Here is a 24,685-nt window from a genome sequence, read left to right as displayed (position 1 = left end):
GCTTATCTACAAACCAATTTTTCACATCTGCATGTGAAACTACTGCTGTCATATTCTAATCAGCAGCTCAAAGAACCCAAGATACTGCCCAGCTCCTCAGAAGTTGCAAGAAAACACATTTCCCACTAACAATCATTAATTCTTGAAACTTAAGTTAGTTCTGTAACAGATTTATTTAGTGTTCTACTTTGGGTAAATCAATTATTCATTCAACACAACGGAGGGACAGTGTTCTAGATGCTGGGGACACCGCGCTCAACAAAACATCCCTGTTCTTACTGTGAAACTTACATTCTAGTGGCTGGTTGAGAAAATTTTGTGGTTTTTCTTTCTTACCACCTATTCTTCTTCTCCATACTTTCATGGGTCTCTTACATAGGTACTACCAAGACTGCAGCAGTTTTAAAGTTCAGGTTTGTATGTATCCAAGTAACTGATTTTAGACCAGCCCTTAAACAGAATAGTTTAGAGAAGCAATAAAGGAGTTTCAATTAGTAAAAACTACACTTCAGATAGGGGCGCCTGGATGGCTCAGGTGGTTAAGTGTCCAACTCCTGACTTCGACTCACGTCATGATCTCAGAACCTATTGGGGCACTATAAAATCAACTCAGAATTTTTGAAACTAATAATCCTACCTAATCACTTCAAAAAGACAGAGAAAATTTTTACTTTATCCCTGTCCCTTAATATTTCTCAATTTTAAACTTTAAATTCTATTTCTCAGCAGTAGAATCTCTTTACTTAAACAAACTTTCATGGAAAAGCTCTATACTTAAAATGTGTAAAATTCTAGTTGAAATAGTAAAGACTGGCCTGTCCCCATGTTCTTAGTGCATGAAATGCCTCCAAGGACATTTCAGAAGCATCTACAAAGTCACTGCCTTAAGTAAATGTGCTATCTAAAAAATTAACAGAAACATTTTTTTTAAAGGAGATTTAAATAACTCTTAAGATTCGTGTGTATTTCTATAATTCTGTCAGACATCTGACAAGCACAGCTTCTCTGAGCCTTAATTTTTCCCATCTATGAAATAACGACCTTCTACTATAATCATGACGCCTGTCAATCCTACAACTGTACTATGATGGCTATAATAAAATTAGTAGTGGCCATTTCTGATTTTAGGACAGGCACATCATGAGAGTGTACATTTTCTTTTTAAAAAAATTTTTTTTAACGTTTATTTATTTTTGAGACAGAGAGAGAGCATGAACAGGGGAGGGGCAGAGAGAGAGGGAGACAGAATCTGAAACAGGCTCCAGGCTCTGAGCTGTCAGCACAGAGCCCGACGCGGGGCTCGAACTCACGGACTGCGAGAGGACCGCGAGATCGTGACCTGAGCCGAAGTCAGCCGCTTAACCGACTGAGCCACCCAGGCGCCCCGAGAGTGTACATTTTCATCTCTGTAGATCTTAATTTCAAGCTTCTGTTACCATCTCTGCTTTAGATTTAATGCTTCTATAAATTATTACTACTACACATCTTTTTCCTAGATCACAAGGAACCAGACTGAAAGATATGTTTTTGAGCACTTCAATATACTTATTTTTCTTCAGGGAAGGTATGTACCAGAAATAATGTATTTAGGAGAAAAAAGGACAATTTTGTTTAGGTTTCTGTTTTGCCTGACCTGAAAGCAGATGCTGCCTACTGTTTGCATAGTGACTAGAACAGGAAGAAACCAAGCGTGTCTAAAGAAGGCAATGAATGAGACTAAAGCAAGACACTATTATAGAGGAATATGAAAATAACCCAAGCCTTTAAAATAAAGCAGCTTCCTCAGTTATAAAGAAACAGTCGCACTTCTTTAAAAATCATAAGCCAAATAAACATATACACAATTATTTGCCTCTCTGTTGTACACCTGACCTCCTCTTATTAGTTTATGAATTAGTTATACCAGAGTATCAGACTACTGAAAGGTAAAATATTACAGAGCATTTTCACCAAACTAAATTCCAAAAATATTCCATACTAATAGCTGTGAGTACGTTTTTAGAAATCACACTCTCCATCTCCAAAAATGCCAGAGAATACATTTCTGTGTATTCTGCTAAATAATCTAGAGTATTAGTGAGTCATATTCTGTTGGAAGTGACAAATCTGAGCAAAGGGTAAACTTTAGTTATGCAACAAAGAAAAAGCATTATAAAATTAAGAGTTACAATTCAGTTCTTTTCATCTAATTTGTTAAAACAACAACAACAAAAGAGAAGCAGGCATTTCAATGTAAAGGCAAATGAAAACAGGCTAACAATGTATGAATAGTTAGACTATGCCAGAAAAGGAGTTGTTCTACAGAGACTGGTTGCTAAAGAAGTCATAACTCTGTAATTACAAACCATCTGTACACAGGATGAACTGTTATAAATAGCTCTTTTTCCTAATAAGGGTCATGAGAAAGTCACACTATGGATAGTTTTGAGTTCTCAAGGAGACCACTCTATAACCCTGGATTCTCACAAAGTCCTATAGCCAATCTATAAAGTTCTGATTAATTCTCAAAGAGGTTCACAACTACTTAATCTCATTCTTACATACGACAATCTCTTGCCTATTACACTGACAAAATGAGGTATTTTCATCCACAGTTTCCCTGACAAGTACATGTAGAAGGGCTTTTGTTAACTGTTTTTAATATAATCCAAGCACCATCAATTTTAAGCCTCAGCATTCAATTCTGTACCATAAGAAAAAGTAACCAATTCATACTTTTTCTATCATCAATTTAAAATGTGTATTTCTGGAGCACCTGGGTTGCTCAGTCGGTTAAACGTCCAACTTCGGCTCAGGTCATGATCTCAGGGTTCATGGGTTTGAGCCCCGTGTCAGGCTCTGTGCTATCAGCACAGAGCCTGGAGCCTGCTTTGAATTCTGTGTCTCCCCCTCTCTCTCTCTGCCCCTCCCCTGCTTGCACCATCTCTCTCTCAAAAATAAAAATAAACATTAAAAAAAAAATTTTTAATGTGCATTTCAGAGATGTTAACATTTGAGAAAATGTGCATCTTACAAATCTACCAGACAAGAACTTTACAAGAAGGAAAGTCCAAGACCAACCATTCATCTTTTTTTATTTAACATAATGAAAAATTAAGTACTCCCTAGAGTAGAAAACATGCTGAATAAAATTCAGTTTTGGTCCCAGTTTTACTTTAAATCAACAGAACTATGTGATTTTGAGCAACTCACCTACGAACATTAAGGCTGTGAATCATTTACCTCACAAAATAGTTTTAAGAAATGAGCGTAATTGCCTATGTACATTATAAAATGTAAAGCACAACTGTGATTCTTACTAATAATGCCATATCTGAAGAATATAACACTGTGTCCAAGTCTTGCTATGGCTGGTTTTAAGTCTTAAAAAAAATAAAACTAAATTTGTCATTTTGGTAATTAATCCCGTTCTCAAAATCTATTTGAAGTGATTAACTTAGCCATTAAATAAAATGACTTTGTTAAATTTACTACAATAGTAAGTAAGAATCATCAAAGGATACTACAGATAATTGTCGATTTTTCCCATTTCAAATGTTTTATATCACAGTAGAAAATACATTACCCAGTAGATACAAGGGCTAACTTATCTGTCATAGTTCTAATTCAAATGCTCAGAATCTAATTTCTTACCTTATGTTATTCTTAAAAAAAAAAAAAAAAAAAATTCAAGTATTACATGTTTTTAAACGTAGGCTCTCTTTTCCCTTTTAACATAATACAGTTTCCACAGTCTTTCCTACTGGAATAAGACAAAAGTGTTTCCTACCGCATATGCCTTGGTATCTATCTGTTAGAGGTATTTAATTCTTCCTATTAAGAAGAAACCATTCATTTAGACTAATTTAACTACAGGAACTCATCACTTCTGAAAATGGAAATCAGAAAGCTTTTCATCATTTCAGGCAAATGAGAAATAAAGCCAACTAAATGTTTAGCTGCCATCACAGCTACCCAGAGAAGGGAAGCTCTTACAGTGAGTAACCATTTCAACCACATCAAGTCAGGAAATCAGATCCTTTGTTCCATTTAAACAGGTCCATCATCATGTGGTTTATCTTTCAAATTAAAATGATGAAAAATAAAAAAATGATGATACTCCAAGGTCAACCAACATGACTAGATATAGCATCTAAATTAAACGAGCTTTTACATTAGAAGTCAGCAATATAAAATGAATTTAAGTGACAACATTACTAGCAAATTAAGCTCTGTGAATTTATTTACTAAAATGTTTTCTCCACTATGATTTCCACAATATAAAGTGCACAAATCTTAACATATAATGCTTTGGATAAAAGTCTACTCTGCCCAACGGTAAAAAAAAAAAAAAAAAAACTATTTTAAAAATCATTTATATTATTTTGGAACTAAAAGTGCAACTATAGTGCAGTAATTGCCTCTATATTCCAAATAAGAAAGGCTTTTCCAAAAACTGCTCTGAAGAAGGAAAAAATGATAAAGCACAGCAACTACTTTTGGGAGGAATCCCATTTTTGCAATTGGGAAACTCAAACAATATAAGGGATGCAAATACCTCCTCTAACAGTGTTTTTAAAAATCACCACATAATAACTTGACAAGGAATTAAGTCTTTATCAAGTAGTTCATTTTCGAAGGATACCAATAATCAAACAATAGATTTAATAAATACGTACAGTTCCAGAGAGGACATCATGGGGGCAACAGTTGAGAAGGTGACTCTTGCACACTCGGTCATCACTGAATTTGATTCGTTGGCGAGTAGTATCTCCTGTAATATAGGAAAGTTAATAACATTCAAGGTTAGACAACTGGAAAATACTTACTTTCTGAGAGCCCTACTATCACTAGCTTTTTCTGTGTGGCTATACACACATATATATTTATAAATCAGCTCAAGAGGGATTAGTTTTTTATATAATATCCCATGAAAAAACTATTTTAGACATGCAGCTGCAGTATGTGTACTGCAAATATAATTCAAATAGTCAAAGTGGGAAAGCAATGCATTGTTAACAGAGTACTTCAGAAAAGCATAGGATACAGAGCAGGAATGGACTTTAAAGATTATTGAGTCCAACTCCTTCAAACTGCAGATGAGGAAATTGAGGCCCCAAGAGGTTAAGCGACTTGCAGCAGACCCACTAGGAGAGTTTCTACTGGTATACAATGTTCCCTACTTGACGCTAAGCATAGATTTATTTTGTAATTATTTACATTAATTGAAAAACATAAAAAGTAATCTTGCAAACATTGCATACACACTGCGAATCCCCACTGAACCCCAGACGCCATTTCTTCCACTATTTTGTTCCAGCTGAAGTGTCTCCCATTTGCTGCTGGGATGAGTTAGAGAGGGTAGAATAGCGTGTTTAAGAGTGTACAAACCTGGAAGAAGGACTTACACACCAGTCAAACAAAGGCACATTGCCTAAATGAAACGTTAACTTTAATGCCTCCAAAGGTACCATACCTTCACGTTTTAGGTGGTCTGTGCTATATATGGCCAAACTGGGTACATTTAAATTTATTGTCTTCATATAACACAATATACCTCCTAAGCAACAGAAGCATCCAACCTGCTAATCAAATAGGCCTATCTAACTCAAATTTTAAAGAGTCTAAGAAAAATAAAGGTAACTAGCTCTAATAACAAAATATAGATGTTAGTTACAATTTTTTTGCTTAGAATCTCTTTGGGGGGGAAAATCTCTTAAGGATGTTTCCTCTATGTAGAATGATCAACCCTAAGAAATGTGTTTTATTTTAGCCTTAAATTGATACCATCATTGATGAATGAAAACCTACTGATGAATTACTGAAGCGAGAACTGTTGGTACCAAAAGAGATTATAAAAACCTCTGTACTTCATGTGATGCCTGGGGCACTCCAAAAACTCATCTAGGAAGTGATCCAATTATTTAATTTGTTTTTCACACGTGAGCAACAAAAAGGTTAAGCCTTTACCCCTTTCACATGGTCTTATTTGAAGAGCTTAATGCAGTCAACTAAATATGTCATTTTCAGGTGGGGTAAGATTTTGTTCAAATTGTTTTAACTCCGTTAAAAAGACTTAACACTCTAATTTGCAATCAGGGTATATTATATTTAAGAAAAATAATTTATAGCTAAAATGATAGCTTCAGAGCAGTTCAACAATAGGTTTTCTAGAGGCTAGTCTCTAGTTAAAGTAGGTTATTTTTGACACCACAATTTGGAATAAATCATTTAGTGTTCACGCCTGCTACTATAATAAAGGTTATTTTGATGGTCCTTTTTTCCTTTTAAACACAACTGCTTTTGTTCCACATTCATTAACACATCTGAAAAGTTAGTGATAACTCACGGCTCGGCGAATGCGGGGCCTTTCTGACACTCCCTTGCAGATTGAAGTAGGCAGGCATAGATACATTGAACCTTTACAAATAAAACAAGGGGCCAGATTGTTCAGTTTGTATAGAATAGACTCTGCCAGCAATTTCAATACAGCATCTAGAAGTACATGTTGACTGTAAAGATTCTTGTATATGAAAACAAAAGTGAACAAAATCAGGGTGTTTTATTTTTCAAAATATTGACTTAACAAGTGTAACCCTACAAAAGAATATGATTGACCACAGGAAAAAGTCCAATGCTGGAACTCTAGGAAATGCTCTGTGGGCCAACTGGGGTTTTTAAAAAATGCTTTTTAAAAAATTTTACCTCATTTTAGACTTTGGGGAGGGCCTAAGTAAGTTCACATTAGAATAAGTTAAGCTCGCACCAGAAAGGCAATGCTATATACTAGACATTTTTTGCTTACTGGCATGTAAGAAAAACTGTCTTATTTAAAATCTCTACCCAAATTATATTAAGAAACTTAAAGATCATGTAGGTTTTAAGTAGGAAAAAAAAAAACCCTTTCATATCTAGGACTCTCCCTGCTACAATATCTAAGCTTTTTAGTATGTAACAAGAGTACTGTTTCAATGCTATGTCAAACTAATGGCTCAAGATTATTATAAACCAGGCTTTAGAATAAAATCAAGGTTCTTAGGAATCTTACTAATCAAACATTTGTGAAGTAGGGCGACTGTTTTTGCTTCAGAAATCACAACATTAAGATATATGTGCCCTGAAGACACAGCTATCAGGTGAAATATAAACAATTCCAAATATGAATTTAGCAAAGACTATCTCTGATGAGTTTTTACAAAAAGAATCTACTTCTATAAATGCCAAAAAGTGTTTTAAAGTAACTTCTCAGTGCCTCAAAATACTTGCTCTAAAAACATTTGATAACTGCAAACACAATAAATACAGCTATCAAATATCAGCCTATGCATTACAGAAACCTTTAAGACAATGAAATAATAAAACCCCTAATAATTTAAGATACAGAAATATCCTGAGGAACTAGCAACTAAGTATCTGTTTATTTGTATTTTTAAAGCTTTACTTAAGAGTCTTAAGGTTAATATTTTAAAATAATTTGTTTACACTACCAAGCAGTATTTCATTAATTTATTTGGGCATATACCATGGAAGTATAATTTGGCTAAATCAACAAAGAATTTTTAAAATAAAAATACTGGTAATTTTGGTTTCTGTCAAGGTATCTGGCCCAAACCATGTTTTTCAAAAGAAACTAGGTAAAACAGTGCCCATGGGGGAGGGGGGGGTGTTGGTAGGGGGAAGGGAGACTACAATTAATAAAAAACAATTATGAATCAAATCTTTGAATACAAAGAATTACTTTATGAATTCAATATACTTTATCTTTGGGTCTTCTGGGCCTATATTCATATAAAAATTACCTGATTTATGAAAAAACAATTACCTTCTTACACTAACATTGGATCCAAATCACAGAGTCAAACCTATTAGTGAAAGTATCTCCTCTGGGCTAGTCAATGGGGCTACAAATAGGCATATAATTAGAAGCTCTCTACCCTCAAGGAGTCCATGATTCTGAGAGAGAAAGAGGACATTTAACAAGTAATAAAGGTAGCATGACCCGAGTGCCAAATGGGTTTCACTAACAGTAGTACTTCAATACTTCTAAGACGCTATAGAATGGCCACCAAGGATGGAGAGGTTAGAAAAAAGGCTTCATGCAAAAAGTAGAAGCCCAATTTTAAAGAAAAGATAGGACTTAAACCACAGGAAAGAAGAAGAACATTCCAAACTGGAGTATTATCTTTGACAGAGTTTATAGAGGCAGAAAGGCTTAGGAAATGGTAAACACGGCAAGTCTTATTTTACTTTGGCAAATGACTTCAATGTAAGGGAAGAGCAAAGTTGGGGTCAGAATATTGTGTGGGTAATACCTGATTTCTTAATTTTTTTCATTTTTTTCTTCAATCCAGATTTTTAGTATATAAACAAAATTTTAAAAAAAGTTTAAAAATTATGGGGCAGAGATTAGATCAAGTGATTTAATAGCAACACAATGTCCTAACCATAAAAGTATGGAGGTTGCTCTGCCCTATAACCTCTACATTAATTAGGCTTTGTACATACCTACAATGCCAAGTTTGTAGAATAAGAAACTTGACTGAGAACTTTGCTGGGCAAAGTGCCTTTCATCTGAATGCAAGCATCAAAATTTCTGTCAATATTTCCTACCAAGCAACTAACTTCAGAGTAACAACTTATTTTACCTCTCTCTTTGATTCAACCCCTTCATGAGCTTCACAAATTGTAATTTGTATTTGGGAATACCTGATTGCAGGGGTACAATAAAAACTGGAATGCCTAATATTCCTCTCAAAAGTTTTTCAGCAAGTTAACAGGGCCTAACATGGCAGTGAAGCAGTTTCACTTGGGGAATGCCAACAGGCCGCTCTAAAAAGAAGGCTCCTGTCCAAACTGTACTCAAATATTGCTATTCTCAAAATCCCCTCCAATCTGTTGGGAGGGAAAAATAAGCCCACTGCAAAATGCCAACACCACTATTTTATGGTCCTACCTTTTCTGAAACAGACTTAAGACCTAAATTGTACTAGCAACAATGAAAACCAGCCTATATCGTATCTGACATCGTTTTACATGGTGCATGCTATTTTACCAATGCCCACCCCCCACCCTCCCTCCAGTACCACCCACCCTCTCCCTCCCATACAAACAATAAATCAAATAAACTTTCATAGATTTAGGTGCTATTTTAAAAACATCAAAATTTTACTTTACCCATTCTCTCCGATGCTCCCTGTATTTTTTTAAGCTGTGAGTGGATGACCATGCTATGTGATCAACAACTGTGAAGGCTAAGCAAAAGTGAACTGAGTTTAGTATTGTAATTAAAAGAACCTTAAAGTCTGTAATATTTGACATATATAATGGTATGCAGAATCCTTATTTTACTGCATATTATCAGGCATTAATGGCAAGCAACTTATAAAAACAACTAATTAATATTTCTTTTGTATAGAATTAGCTTAGAGCTTAGCTTAGGGAAACCAGAGAGAATAAAACTCAACAGCACACAGAGCAAATGGAAGCAACCCCTGGCTTATAAATGGGGCCAGAAAAAGAAAAGCCCTCCCCGCAGGTACACTTATTATGGGCCAAGTGTCACCAATGGCTTAGGACAGAGTAGGCACATTCCCCCTGAAATAAAATGCATACCCCTTCAGTGAGAGGAAAGCAGAGCAAGAAAGACAGGCATCTAACCAAACGCTTAAAGCTTCTCATTTCCCTGTGCCCTCAAATCATCAAACACAGAGAAATGCTTCACCTTCTTACCACCATTTCTCGTATTAGCTACTGAGTCCATATAGTAACAAGGAAACTATATAAAGACCCATAGCCAATTTCTAGTCTAGGGCAGGGAGAAACTTGCCCGGCCTCAGTAAACCCTTGTGTTCAGAGGTAAAAGCAGGTGATTACTGCTGCATAGTGCCTACTACACTGAAGAACCGATTTACTTTTACACCCTCCTTGAAGTTTCTCATCAACTACTAACTTCTCCCACCTACCTTTGCTGTTCCTTTAGAATTCAGCCTTAAAACTCATCTGTAAGAACTCTTTTGTGATTATTCTTTTAAAAAATCTATTACTCCATGTAATTGTTAATAAATACACTCAGTTTGATTCACCGCATGTTTACATACTTCAAAGTACAGAATTTGTTTCATAAAAGGACTCACTACCATGTCTTAGCATATTATGATTACAGATGCTTTGAAAACAGTTAATGTGACTTGATACACGTCAAACTTTTCAAGAATATATTTACTACATAAGAAAATGTACTCAGCCGAAGGTGGCAGTGGGAAAAACCAATTATGGTATTCTCCCTCCCAAATGTAATATCAAGTCACTTCTATCTAACAGAACTTATAAAATCATACTGAGTGAATAGGAGAAAATTTCCTTTACCCCGGAAAATGCAAAAGTAAGGGTACTATATGGTACAGAAAGGCTATCCCTCCTAATCTTTGCATATGATCCTACAGGTTTATAATTACAAATAGGTACTGTTACCCCCACCAGAAGCCCCAAGACAACCCCAACATTTAAAAAATGCAATGCCCATTGTAGAATAAATTTCTAGAACAAGTTCGTTCTTACCAAGTATGATCAAAGATCAATAACGCTAAAACAACTTTTTAAATCTACCAGCCTACTTGTCTATAAAAATCCCTGTAACAAATTATAAAGAATGAGACAGGGAAATAACCTTTGTTATTAGGTGAAAAAGCTTGCATGATATTTAAGAGCTAACAGAATGGTGATGGAAATGTGAGAACAGAAATACTAAAGTAGCTACATTCCAAAGGCTCTATTCCACCCCTTGCCACAACTATATCTTCTCTCATTACACAAGCAGAGTCTTGGCCACTGGCAGGGGTAGTGGTGGAATACATACTTCACGAAATCTGTCAATAGATTTCTCCTTTTAGACTTAAGAAACACATCAGAAAAGCCTTATTAATAAATTGTTACCTAAAAATTAAGTTCTAGATTATACAGAATTTGTTATTATGATACACGTCATAAAGGAAAATTAGTCATTAAAAGGTTGCAGCCTGCTAAATTTTGTATTTTGATACTTACTTGCAGAGCTGCAATTCTGATACAGTAACACTTGTACTCTGGGTATCTGGTGCCTTCTATCATCCACAACTTTCTATACACAAAATTAGAAGTAACGAAAGCTATCTCTGGCTATGAAGAAATAGCTGAAAAGAACCAAAGAAAAAGTGATTGGCTAATTTACCAAAAAGACAAGTTCTCACTGGTTGGCTATAGCTATGAAAGCTAAGTAGGAGCCTCCCCAAATCAAAAAATAATGAAGAAATAAAAAAGGAAAAGAAATGAGAATATCAAAGGACAGAAGTGACAGACATCTCAATGATAAAGGAAGTTAAAATGAAAAACAGAGATTACCATGAAGGAGACTGAGCCTTCTAACTACTGAAACGACACAGGAGAAATACTGTGTCACATTGGATACACGCTAAATTCACAAGGATTGCCTCTGGGGAAAGGACTGTGACTCTGAAGCGAAGAGAAGGAACTTCATTTGTAATGCTTTGGTTTTTTTTTTAATTTGAAGAAAACATACAAAATAACATCTGTTTACTCCTATAGGTGTTTGAGAGTCTTTTGTATTTTTAAACAGTATTTGCAAAATTAGGCCCCTATAATCAGCATCACAGAACTCATCACTTAAAATTAAACGTAACTGCTCACGAGTAAATCTTCATTCCCTACTAGACTTTCAGTCCCTCTAAGGTTAGTCTTGTATCACTCTTTACTGCAGAGACAAAAGATAAGAAAACAAATATGTCCATAATCTCTAAGGAAAGGAATAGCTAAATCAACTCAGCAACTTGGAGATATTCAGGAAAGAAAGATTCTATTCTTATCAACAATTACTATACCCTAAAGCACATCAGCCAATAAGTATACAGAACACCATGCCTAGGGGAAGTATCCCTCTAAATACTAAGAGGCAAATTAAATAACATGGCAATTTCTCAAAATACGAACGCATGGTTTCTAGAACCTGAGATGAATCCACTATTATCTTAACAAGCATGTCCCGCTGTTCTCCTGTCCACAATGTAAAACCACAGCCATTCCCCCCCACCTCGCCCCAGTTTCTAGTCCAGGGGTTATCTTTGATAAGCAACTTTTCCCACATCCAGGCACCTTTTCACATTCCCACAGGTTGGTGAAATCCTGCAAAACCACTGGTCACTGTAGACCAAAACACTATTGGAGAGGTGAGAATTAAAGCTAAATGAGGTAATGTCACCCTAGAAGTCTAGATGAACCTCTCTAGGGACTCCTAGAACTCTCCATCTCACAGGTATATATTTCTTCTGGTCAGTTATTTCCACTTCCGGTCTTGGGTACGTACAGTTCAAGCAGCTTTTTCTTTCATATGAACAACTACAATTTTCATTCCAGAGTATGAGATTTGTACAAAAGATGATTTTAGGTGTTGTATGATTTTACCAACAGGATTTCACCAACATTTTAAGCACTACTCATTTAGTGGTGATTCTTTATCACGATTAAGTTGAAAAGTACACGAAGTCCATCTAATGCTTAACACCTAACAAGTTCTAATGTTTAGCACAAAGTGACAACACAGTCTAGGTTATCTCTCTTTTTTTGTGAGTCTAAGTTACCTCTTAAAATACCATGTTGTTCTCACTGTATTTTTCTGCTGACATAAATTTTCATTTTAAAATTAAATTTTAGAAAGTGAGTTGAAATAAAGAAAATATTAAAAAACAGAAAACAGTAAAAAAATAGTCAATGTGGTAGTGTGACTAATATTCAGGAAACATTTACCTAGAGAACAGGGTTTCTCAAACTTTAATGTGCATCAGGGTCATGTAGAAGGCTTCTTAAATCATACGTTACTGCTCCCAATCCCCAGAATTTCTGGAGTCAGTTGATCTGGAGTGGACCCAAGAATCTGCATTTCTAACAAGTTCTCAGGTATTACTAAAGTTGCTGGTCTAAGGATCACACTTTGAGAATCACTCATCTAGAATAGTGACCAATAAGCTTTTTCTTACAGGGCCAGACAGCAAACATTTTAAGCTTGCAGCCATATGTCTCTTGCTACTCAACTCTGTTTTAAGGCAAAACGGCCATAGACAGTATGTACACAAATAGGCACGGCTGTGCTCCTATAAAACTTTATTTACAAAAAGCCAAGTGGGCCACAGTGCCAATCCTGACCTAAAATATAACTGAAAATGGTCTACTGTGTAATCTAATAGTAGGACAGAATAAAGAAGCAGTGAGCAACTGAGTATGATGAAGATACTATCCAATAATTATCCAACCTATCTAACTGAAGGGCAAAACTTTGGAAAGTTTAACTCTGAAAGAAAAAACTGAGGTCTCAAGAAGATAAAACAAAACAATTTACCATGCATTCAGGAGACATGACAAAACACTCAGCAAAGGCAGCTTGTTAAATTCTTTTCGTGTTGAATCACACAGGTCAAACATCACTGCACATGGTTCACAACTAAATTAGAACATATGGATCAATATCTAGTGAGAGGTTTTTTTAGAAAAAAATTCTGAAGACTCCTTTCTCTAGCCCATGTTAAACAGCAAAATATGACATTTATTCAGTGTTTACAAACTACTTTTCTCTATTACCTCAATAACCTTACAAAAATTGATTAACTGATGTATTTTGGCCTTGCCTTCCAATTTCTACCCTAGCAGCTACTAGTGTATGAGAATTTAAATCAAAAGGAGAATGACTTTTCTGAAGGTGCTGAATTTGTAAGAGTCCCATCAGAAATGTACCCTCTCTCACTCCCTCATTCTTTTTCCAGCAAAATGTTCCAACTTTCTTCACCTTCTTAGTCGACTTCTTATTAAGAATGATTAAGGTGGACAAGTACAATCACTTATACTTTCTGATAGATTATACTAACATAACAGCCCTAGGCTCTTAGGATTCAACCTATTTCATTTCTAGAATTTCATTCTTGAGGAGCATCTGCCTCATTTATCACAGTTTTGCCTACACTTAGTGACCTTCAGTTCAAAGCCATCTATCTTTGTAACCCCACCACTTGCCTGAACTCAGCAACTTCAAGCTTTAAGGTCTGTATGAAATCACCTGGTAATGAACACGATCTGACTCACTGAATGACCATGATCCATGACTTCAATTTGCCCTTGAGTTCCTGCTACCTATCTTGAACATGCAGCTCACCATTTCTCCTTGTAGGACATCCTATCCAAACCAAATCATTTACTTACTGCTTACAGAGCTTATGCAGTGATAGACAAAATGATTTTTCTTCGGTTCCAACTTATTTACCTAAGTAAAAGAGAGCATAGGCTCTCTTGCATAGGCTTCCTTGAAGACAGCTAAACAGCTACAGACAACCCAAGGACAATACAAGATTATATGAAATGATACTATTCTTATTTTCTGGACCGTCTTGCAGACAGCAATATTCAGAGTTCAAAATGCAAAATGAGTTAAAGTTTGTTTACAACAGATTTACTATATGGATGTTAGCAGAGCTTTCAATGTTTTGATATGCCTGGACCTCTGATGGAAGTCAAATATTTACCAAAACTCTTACTAGGCTTATGTTTAACTACTGTTTAGCCTTTGTTTTTTGCTAAAATTTCTTACGTTAAAAGAATTTACAAGCTCTGGAGTAAGATACACCCCATTATTTTTTAAAATGTGTGCTTGTACATCAAAGGCTATGCCTCCTTCACTTAAAATGAACAATCCAAGTAGAATAGAAGAATGGCTTACAACTGACCAAGAAATAAATATGGTTCATTATGCTAATGAGAAAAATTAAAAAAAAATGCTCTCAATGTTGATGACAAGTCAAGGAACACAGATTACAGTAAAGATGATTTTATGAAGAAAATCCACTGAAGAAAACACTACTTCAATCTTGGATTCAATTATTCATTTCGCAGAAAGGCAGCAATGTCATACTGTCCCACAGGTTCAACACTTACGTACCATTAAACTTACATTAAGAACAAGTAAATTATTTTCTGAACTCTATTTTCCTGGCTATCTCCTAGGATGAGTAGTATCCTTTTAATTTTAGATTCCAGAAAACTATTGTGTAATATAACTGATTAGCAGAAATATTAAATTATGATGAAATGTACTCTATTAACTGAGGAAGTACATCATTGTATGGTTAGAAAGATTACCCTGAAAAACAGGTAAAATTATCTGACAGCTTTAACTTGCCCTCAACATTTCCTAGCCATAATGGGCAAATAATGATGCTATAAAATTCTATTCCATATTCTATATTCTATTAGTCTACTGGTTGTTTGGGGTAGGGGATGTGGGGGTGGGGAGAGGGGTGATGCCATTCCTGGCCTGTTTTAACCTTTCAGAGATGATCTCTATTTAAAGGCTGTTAAGTAATTAAAATGTACAGAGTCCTCAAAACTGCTTACTGTAAATTCCCTAGTTTCCAAACTTAGGATGTAATCTAAATTCATATCCTCAATTTTGTTTAATTCCTATCCCTTGCACCTTGCCAGGCCTTTTTGGGGTCGGGAGCAGAGACTTATAACCAAATTTTATGTGTTGGCAATAGGGCTTTAGCTAAGGGACATCCCTGCAATTAACCTAACTCCGAAGAAATGACTACAGTCTGTGAAAGGACACAAGAGTTCCTCCAACTGTCACAAAGAGTTCTCAAACTGCTGCTCGAATTTTCCTTTGCTACTCCTCCCTACTTTCAAATGGACTACGTTCAGGGAAAATAAATTATCCCTCTCCCTTCTATTAACGCTAACAACTGAAACAGAAAAGTATTTATAAAGTTTAATGTATCTCAAACTTCAGATAAAATAATATACTAATTTATATCTACTTATGGTTCCTCTCTTCTAAAAAGCTTACAATATACTTATTTTTCAATACTTTCTGAGTGTAACATAGGAAATTGTTTGGTTTCCCATTTAACAAATTATTGATTTAACTTGAGGCAAAAAAGGTTAAGCGACTTACCCAAGGTTATAATTAGAGGTACAGCTGGGGCTAGAAACCAGGTCTCCTGAGTCTCAGCCCAGGGCTCTTTTCCTTAGCCCATGATGCCTTATCAGAAAAATCCAAATACAGTCAGACCCCCAGTTACATGGGTATGAGTTACACTGATTCACATATACAAACTTTATATAGTGTGACCAATGTTTCAACTCACGCGGTACCCTGCTTCCATTTATGCAGTATGCCAGGCATCGGCACGATTTTCAGTGGCACACAGGCGGTTGCCACCACCAGGGCCCTAGGCAAAATTGCAAAGAAGGCAAAGTTTGTCTTTGGCCCTCCCACCACCCTTATGCATTCCTCTCCCACCTCCTGGTCATCCCCCTGCCCAGCCTCCCAGCACCATCATGCTGCCCTCTGGTTGTCCAAAGCCCCCCACTTCCACCACTCACCCAGGACTGACCTTCCTGGGAGTGCCCAGTGTTCCAAAATTACCTCTCCATTTCCCTGACACTAAAATTCCTATTTCTAAGAATTTCAATGAAGTTTAGGTAATCTAAATGATTAACTGGTTTAAGTAACTCAGAGTAAGGTCTACTTTTAATAGATTTACATCTCCAAGGAGTTTTAAAAAGAATTAAACACTGATTTGGGGGGAGGGGAAGAAGGAAGAAATATTTTTATTGGTGGAGGAGATGGGGAGGTGAGAGGGAAAGGTTTTCCCAGCGCCCTAGGCCTCTTGTGCCACTTCAGATTCCCCGAGACAGGACACTAGGGGTTGAGGGGCATTATTGCAACTTTGAGTCCCACTATCCCAGAAGACTGTAGTTGTCTTATAGTCTCTGGGGTGATTTAAAAAAAGAGAGAGAGAGAAAGAGAGAGAGAGAGAGAGAGAGACAAAGCTGCCTTAAATACCTTCCCCTACCTACCTTTTCCATCTCTCTCCCACCTCTTGGATCCCCATTTCCACCTCTTAGTGCCAAAGACACCCAACAGCATTCCCTGTAAGCTGTTCCTTTGTCCAATACAAAGCTTTCCATTATGTGGTTTCAAATTATATGGTGTTATTCAGAAACGTATCCATGTCCCCCTACCCCTGGATAACTTGAAGTTGACTGTATGCTAAAAAAGAACAATCCTAATTATTTAAAGGTCCTGAATCATAAGATGAAATATGTAAACTCATCTAGTAAGAAGGAAAAGAATGTTCTGATTCTTATCTTGTATACATAAAAGAATTAATCTGGATATCTAAAAAAACATTCAATTCTTTTCCTTGAAAGTAGTAGGTTTCTTACTTCTGGCCCAACACAGCAGTGAAAATCCAGTCATTTCAGCTAAATAATATCGTGGACTTGTTTACATGAGTTCATTGGTAAATCCTCTTAGTCTGGAGGCAAAAAAAATCCAGTAACAGACACATAAAAATGTAAATTTGTATACAAAGCAGAATGGATTTTAAGAAACCCATGTTTCTGCTGTCTACACACACAGGAATAGAAAGAAAGGTATTTTTTTATGCAGCTTTGCAATACTAGATTGGCTACCTAGTTTGGAAATTTATCAGGCAACTGATTAACAGTTACTTTGCTCCAACTACCCTCCCAGTAACATTAGAAAATTCAATCCATGCAGAAGGTACCAAAAATGGTATCCATCTAGGATTAAAAGTTTCATGTAAAATCTTAAATGATTTCCGAATTGCTATTCCAAAAATCAGTTATTCTATCAACTAAAATCCTGAATTAGGTCTCTTCCCAATACCGTCTTCATTATGGAAAAGGAGCAATGTCAAGACATGCTGCAGTTATAAAATAGCCATTCTTATCTAAAGTGGAAAATGAACAGGTTAACAGTCTCTCCAGGGGCATTTTTAATTAATGTTAACTTTCAAGGGTTTACTACACAAAATTCATTTCCTTCCCAATCTTCCCCTCCTCTCTACACAACCACAAATAGGTCTGCCACCTCCACCTATTTGTTTATATGTCCTATGAAGACAAGTTCCCAATGTGGGTTTCTATTAAAATTCAAATGTGAACACTGAAAAGCCACTCTTAATATGCATTACGAAAAGTATATGAATTCAGTACATATTTTTTAATCTACTCACATATTTTGCTGCAAAGTACTCAAGAAAATCAGAAGAGCAACTGTTAAAAATATAAGTGTGCCTTTTCTCTTACGTCAAGCAATTTAAATAACTTTTCAAGAAAAAAGCATTTCTTTAATGGCTAAGAAACAATCTACCTAAACAAGCAACATATAAAAATGAGCAAGTGTTTTGCTGTTATAAGAGAAAGTACTAAACTACATCTTTCCTCGCAAATAGCATGGATTTGAGCTCAATTTGAGAATACACTGTTATTATCATCACCAAAAAAGCAACAGCATTTCATCTTTTTATTAGAAATTCTTTATGACAAGATATCCAGCAATTAGTGATTTTCTACACAAACTCTAACCTAAGTGCTTAAAAGGATTGTTTCCCTCAATTCTATTTCACTGGGCACCACATTTTCAAAATGGCTCTATTTGGGGCACATGCAAGATTTGTCAATATTTACTGAACAAAGCTTCTATTAAATTCTCTAACAAGATGGAGGTCTCTCGGAAAAAACAGGCCATAACATTTTTTCTTTTCACAAAATGGGGCCAAACACACCCACTTCAAGAAACCATGGTTTGGGTCAGATTTTTTCCATAAGAATGGTTGTTTCTGTGGGGATCGAGAGTGCACTTCTGGGGCTGGAATCACTGTGAAGGTTTCCTCCGGACCCAGGTAAGGGGCGGGGGTGGGGTGGGGGGAGGGGGCGGCCAGTTGTCTCTGGATGCTCGGGAGGGCGGCGGCGAGGGATGATCCCAAAGCTCTGGGTGAAGGAATTAGTTCAGGGGCGGAGGCTTTAGCGGTCCACCGGTACCTTATCAGCCACAAGACGGGATGCCCCACTACGCCAACAGAGACGTGGGCTCCCCCATCCCAGACAAGTCAACATTGAATCTCAAACTCTCCTTTCTGCCTCCAGGCCCCGTCTGACCCCATTGGCAGCAGTTCCCGCCAATCCGCTCGGTCACCGCCCCCCAAGCCCGCCTGCCCAACCCTGATTGGATGGGACGGGAGCCGGGACCTCGTGTTACCAATCTGGGAGCCCCTTACTCAGCCACACACGCAAGCCCAGGTACGCCCGCGGAGCCCCTTCCCCTCGCTTTCCCTTCCCCTCCCCCACCCCCAGGGCACTGGCAGACACTTACCGTCCCGGGAGGTGCCCATCAACTGGTCCAGCATCGCGCGCATCTGGGCCTGCGCCGACATGGCGGCGGCGTAGCAAGCGGGCGGGCGGGCGGGCGGGGGTGGGGCGCAGACCGGGCCCTTTCGGGCGGGGGGGACAGGGGAAGGGGTGGGGGAAGGTGAGACGCTGTCTCAGTTGCCGCCGCCGCCGCCTCGAGGCGTGTGGAAAGGGAGCTGGAGGGCTTGTAGTAGGAGAGTCCGGGCTGCGCTCCTCACGACGATGCGTAAGTGGAAAGCAGCAGCCCCCGAAAGCAACCCTCGTTCCCTCACTCTCCGTCTGGTCCTGGGACAGAAGCGTTACGGGCTAAGCAAGCTCTCGCCTCCAACACCGCCACCCGCCAGAAGCCGTCAGCCCCCCCTTCAAGCTCTGACGCCGCTCGCCGCCACCGTCGCCGGGACGTGAGCGCGCACGCTCCTCGCGCTTAGTTGTTTCCCGCGGGGGCTCCACCAACTGGCGTCCAACTGTATTTGCTCCACCCGCCCCGCCCGGGAGAGGTTCCGCCCTAACGGCTTTCGGGCGCGTGCACGCGGGCTTTGCCCGCCCCTTTCCCCCAGATCTCGCGAGAGTGCTTATCAAACGACCCTCGAGCTAGATCCGCCCGAGGCGCCAAACTACACGCACCCTTCTGCAAGTGGGCTAGGGTCGCGCGGCACGCTGTGCTGGCGAACCGGACTCAAATTAGCAAATGTGCCAGAGGGTTACCCCGAGTCGAAAGTAAGTGGAGACCATGCGGATCGGTTCTACTGAGGTTAGCAATCTTAATAGTTAATGCAGGCGTGTTTCTAACGACTATTCACTGACCGATTAACTCGCTTTCAGGGGCCCGCCCAGAATCTCGTACACTCAACCTTTTCCCCACTGCTGCCTTGACCTTCTATAAAAGGAGCCCTGGAGAACTGACGTCTGGGTAGTTTCCCTTCATGAAATAACACCTGAACTTAATACACTAGGAAACAGATGATCTAACCCATTCAGATTATCATTATTTATAACAGGAAGCTGTTAGTCTAAATTTGGAACTATAAAAATTGAGCAGTATCTTCAGAAAGGAAAGGAGGTGATCTTTTTTTTTTTTTAAGAGAATTTCTTTTTTTTCCTGCTTAAGAGGTAAATTTGAAGAATTAGGCCTTTTCAGTGTATCAGCAGCATTGCCAACGGGAAAGAAAGCCTGTGCGTTCATAGCTTGCCATCACCTTGGATTCAAAATCTTAGTCGACTAATTGCTAACTGGAACCTTCAGCAGTTTATTTCGTAATCTCATGTTTGTGGATATAAATACATACAGCATTGTGAGGGTTAAATGAGCTAGCAGAAAATGCTTAGCCTGGCATTTTCACTTTTTTTGTAAAATACTAATTCTTTAAAACGAGACCTAGGTACTTCCTAGATACTTGGGAAGGAAATAACTAAAATTTTTTCATTAAAAATTTATATGCATCAGCCTGGAACTTATAATTTATTCGCAAGATTAGTAAAAAACATAAAATAGTAGCCCTAGGCCCAGTATCACTTTGAATCTATATTGGGCCAATAAAAAATTTTAAATTATGCTGTCTTTTGTAACTGACAAAATAGTTTCCCTCCAATTATTCAAAGAATTCAAAATTCCAGCAACTCCAAATACTAAGAATATTACTGAACACAATTCGCAATAAAAGTGTACAAATTATCATGTCTTAGTGGGAGGCATATATATATTTATATATATATATATATATATATAATCTTCTGAAAAACTTAGGAGGGAAGTAAGCTAACATGTTGAAATATCTATGTGTTAATGAGAATTTAGTTTTTATCTTTTACCTTCTACTTTTCTGGTTGCTTACATTTTATTTATTATTTTTTTTTTTACAGTTCAACTTCTTTATATTACAAGATGAGGACCTGAGACACAACTGGAGGAACTATCCAGTGTCCCAGCATTCAGTGGTTGTTTACATTTTAAATGTATCATAAACATCATATAGTTGGCTTTTTTTAATTTAATAATCATATTTTCTTTTCATTGAAGCAATTATTCATTTATATTTGTGTAATTACTCATTTGGTCTTAAAGCTCTTCTATTTTGCCTATTTGTTTCATCTAGTTAATTTTCTCTCCTTTCTTGCCTGCTTTTTAATCATCCATTCTAATAATTTGGAAGTTTCATCTTATTTTTATTCTTTTAGTAGTTACCCTAAAAGTTAAAATAGGCATTCTTTTTTTTTTTTTTTTTTTTCTTTCAACGTTTATTTATTTTTGGGACAGAGAGAGACAGAGCATGAACGGGGGAGGGGCAGAGAGAGAGGGAGACACAGAATCGGAAACAGGCTCCAGGCTCTGAGCCATCAGCCCAGAGCCCGACGCGGGGCTCGAACTCACGGACCGCGAGATCGTGACCTGGCTGAAGTCGGACGCTTAACCGACTGCGCCACCCAGGCGCCCCAAAATAGGCATTCTTAATACCTTTTCACTTCCTCCAGATAACACAAAGAAGACTCCTTTTAACCTCTCCTGAAGTTGTATGCCCGTTATCATATGTGTTTCAGTTCTGTGTTTTTTGAAGCTAAACTTCACGTAATGCTCATCTATTTACCACTTTCTTTTTTCTTCATTCCTTCTGGAATCTCTGCCTTTCCATCTGGAATCATTTCCCTTTTGTCTGAAGTTTAAACTTTAGGACAGGAGTCAGCAATCTACAGCCCACAGGCCAAATCCAGCCCACTGCCCATTTTTCTGAATAGTTCATTGGAATGCTGCCAGGCTCATTCATTTACTATTGTCTATGGTTGCTGTTGCACTACGACAGCATTGTTGAGTAGTTGTGACAGAGAACATACTGTATGGCCAGCAAGACTGAAATATTTACTATCTAGCATTTTAATGGAGTTTGCCTAACCTCTTCAGAGTTTGCTTTTGTGTTGGTCTGCTCGTGGGGAACTGTCCCATTTTTTGCCTTAAAAGCTTGCTCTTTTGCTTTTCTTAATTCTAGATGGGTATTTTTATTGGGTATAGAATTCTAGGTTTGAAGTTTCTTCAACATGTGCACACCATCTTTCTGCTTAACTTTGGTCCTGTGAAGTCAGTTTTCAGCCTGTTACTCCTTTGCAGATAGTTGGCTGCTTTAAAATTTTGTTCTTTTTGCTCTTGGTTTTCTGCAATTTTACTATAATGTCTCTGGGTGTGGAGATATATATATATACATATATTTTTTTTTTCTGCTTTTAGGATTCATTGAGCTTTTAGAATCTGTAAACTTGTTTTTTGTCAATTCCAAGAAGTGTTTAGCTGTTCTTAAATACTGTTTCTCACTCATCAATTTCTAGACCTCCAAATAAGTGTTTATTAGACAATTTTCAATGTATTGTCTAGATTTCTTTACTCTGCATTTTCTACCTTGTCTTGACAAGCTGCCTTCTGGTACTTTTGTTTTCTGACAAATTTTATAGTTCACTAGTCTCCTTTCAGCTGAATCTAGCCTGCTGCTAAATCCATAAATTGAATTATTTTTTTCAGTTCTATAGTTTGTATTGAGTTCTTTCTCAAGTCTTCTGTGTCTTTTTTTTTTTTTTTTTTTTTTTAAATAGTTTCTGGTTCCTTGATAAAATTTTCAAGCCTGGCTATTCTTTGAACTTAGTGAACATAATTGTTTTGTAATCTGAGTTTACTAAATCTAATTATCTGAAGTTTTTTGTAGTTTTGTTTCTGTTGTCTATTATTTCTGCTGTTTTTCACTTTTGGAGTCTTGTTTTCTTGTGTGTCTGGTTATCTTTATGTGCTGAACATGTATCTGAAAAAATATGTATGGGAATAGTATAAGCCTAAGTAAGATCTAAAAAAAAAATTTTTTTAACGTTTATTTTCTTGAGACAGAGCATGAACAGGGGAGGGTCAGAGAGACAGGGAGACACAGAATCCTAAGCAGGCTCCAGGCTCTGAGCTGTCAGCACAGACCCTGACGCAGGGCTCGAACTCATGGACTGTGAGATCATGACCCTAGCTGAAGTCGGACACTTAACCGACTGAGCCACCCAGGGGCCCCTTGCCTAAGATCTAATATCTTCCTCCAGAGAAGATTTTTATTTTTCTCTGTCGGTCACTGAAGACCTTACTAGTCAAAGACCACCATAATACAAGTTCAAGGTCTCAATTCCTCTTGACCACCAAAATGACAAAAATCTGGGCTGAAAACCTAGCAAGGACTTTTTGCTTACAGTTCATCCTTTAGGGTGAACTTGAGGATTCTAGATGCAAGTGGATGTGGATTTTTAGAGTGCCTACCTTGAAGGGCCCTAGACTTTGCCTTTTGCATCCCTAACCCTACAAACCCACCAAAACTACAGCTCAGTTTTAATACTGAAGCTGTTACTACAAAACTGGAAAATGCCCTGAAGCCAAATATGTGTCTTTATGTGCTACATTTATAAGGGACAAAAGTGGTTCTGGAAAGAGATACAAGAGGTACGAAGTCTGGACCTAGAGTATTAGAGATTCAAGAGATTCTTAGGAGGTAGAATCTAATTAATTCAGTGGTGATTTAACTGAGGGTATGAAGGAGCAGAAGCAATCAAGAATGACTCCCATTTTCTGGCTTGAGCAACTGGCACAAGTGGCAGTGGCAGAGAGATTTATAGGGGAAGATGATGAAGTTCTATTTTGAATGCACTGAATTTAAGATGCCTTTGAATCATCTAAGTGTTGTCTGTGAAGCAGCTGGACATACAGGTTTACAGGAGGGCTTGGCTGGAGTTAGCCTGTTGATGATAATTGAAGCCAGGGAAAACATACCAAGTTTGAGGTAACAACCTAGATTTGAACCTGAGGAACATCAACATATATAAGGGATATGCAGAAGACGAAACTGAAGACAAATGGCTAGAGCAAGAGAAGAAAACAAGAATGTGAGGTCCTCGAAGCCATGAGAAAATAATGGTGAATAGTGTCAAATGCTTCCTAGAGGGGCACATGGCTGGCTCAGTCAGTAGAACATGGGAATCTTCGTCTCAGGGTCATGAATTCATGACCCCATCAAACAAGATAAGGAATGATCCACTGAGTTTAGTGACCTGAAGGTCATTTGTAAGCTTGCAAGGCAGTTCTGGTAGAGGGGCAGAAACCAGACTACAGTGGATTGAGGATAATTGGGCAGTGAAAAATGCAGAAAATGGACACATGCAACATGGATTATTAACCTCAAAATCAGTATGCTACTCAAAAGAGTGCATACTATATGACTGCATTTGGATTAAATCCCTGAGCAGGCCAAACTAATTTCTGCTGACAGCAGGCAAGTCAGTGGTTGCCTGGGAGGTGTGGGGAAAGGGAACTGGATTGACTTCAGAGGGGCACAGGGCAACTTTTGGGGGTTACAGAAAGGTTCTTTAAATTTCACGGGGTGGTTCTTACACAGATGTATTCACTTGTCATTATTCATTGGCCTGCACACTTAAAATGGATATATTTATTATA

At 37.7% G+C, this 24,685-nt stretch overlaps 1 protein-coding gene across 7 annotated transcripts in view; it reads right to left on the bottom strand.

Moving 5' to 3' along the window:
• Window positions 1-19,591, bottom strand: part of LOC115509245 (putative RNA-binding protein Luc7-like 2) — a 57,567-nt gene extending 37,976 nt beyond the window's left edge. Inside the window, exons 1-4 of one of the 7 annotated variants that reach the window (XM_030308541.1) lie at window positions 19,196-19,277; window positions 16,158-16,241; window positions 6,329-6,399; window positions 4,659-4,753 (exon numbers count right to left, since the gene is read on the bottom strand). In XM_030308541.1, coding sequence (XP_030164401.1) covers window positions 4,659-4,753; window positions 6,329-6,399; window positions 16,158-16,195 — 204 coding nt within the window. In that variant the 5' untranslated portion in view covers window positions 16,196-16,241; window positions 19,196-19,277. Of the gene's footprint in view, window positions 1-4,658; window positions 4,754-6,328; window positions 6,400-9,153; window positions 12,717-13,363; window positions 15,171-15,964; window positions 16,132-16,157; window positions 16,243-19,195 lie in introns of those variants that run through there. The other 6 variants (XM_030308547.1, XM_030308546.1, XM_030308544.1 and 3 more) reach the window with 6 other exon arrangements.
• Between the last annotated feature and the right edge of the window lie 5,094 nt (window positions 19,592-24,685).

Source organism: Lynx canadensis, chromosome A2 (assembly GCF_007474595.2).
Source record: "Lynx canadensis isolate LIC74 chromosome A2, mLynCan4.pri.v2, whole genome shotgun sequence".
In the NCBI taxonomy this organism is placed as follows: Eukaryota; Metazoa; Chordata; class Mammalia; order Carnivora; family Felidae; genus Lynx; species Lynx canadensis.
Note: the sequence above shows the minus strand (reverse complement) of the source record. Positions and strands in the feature narration are given on the sequence as shown.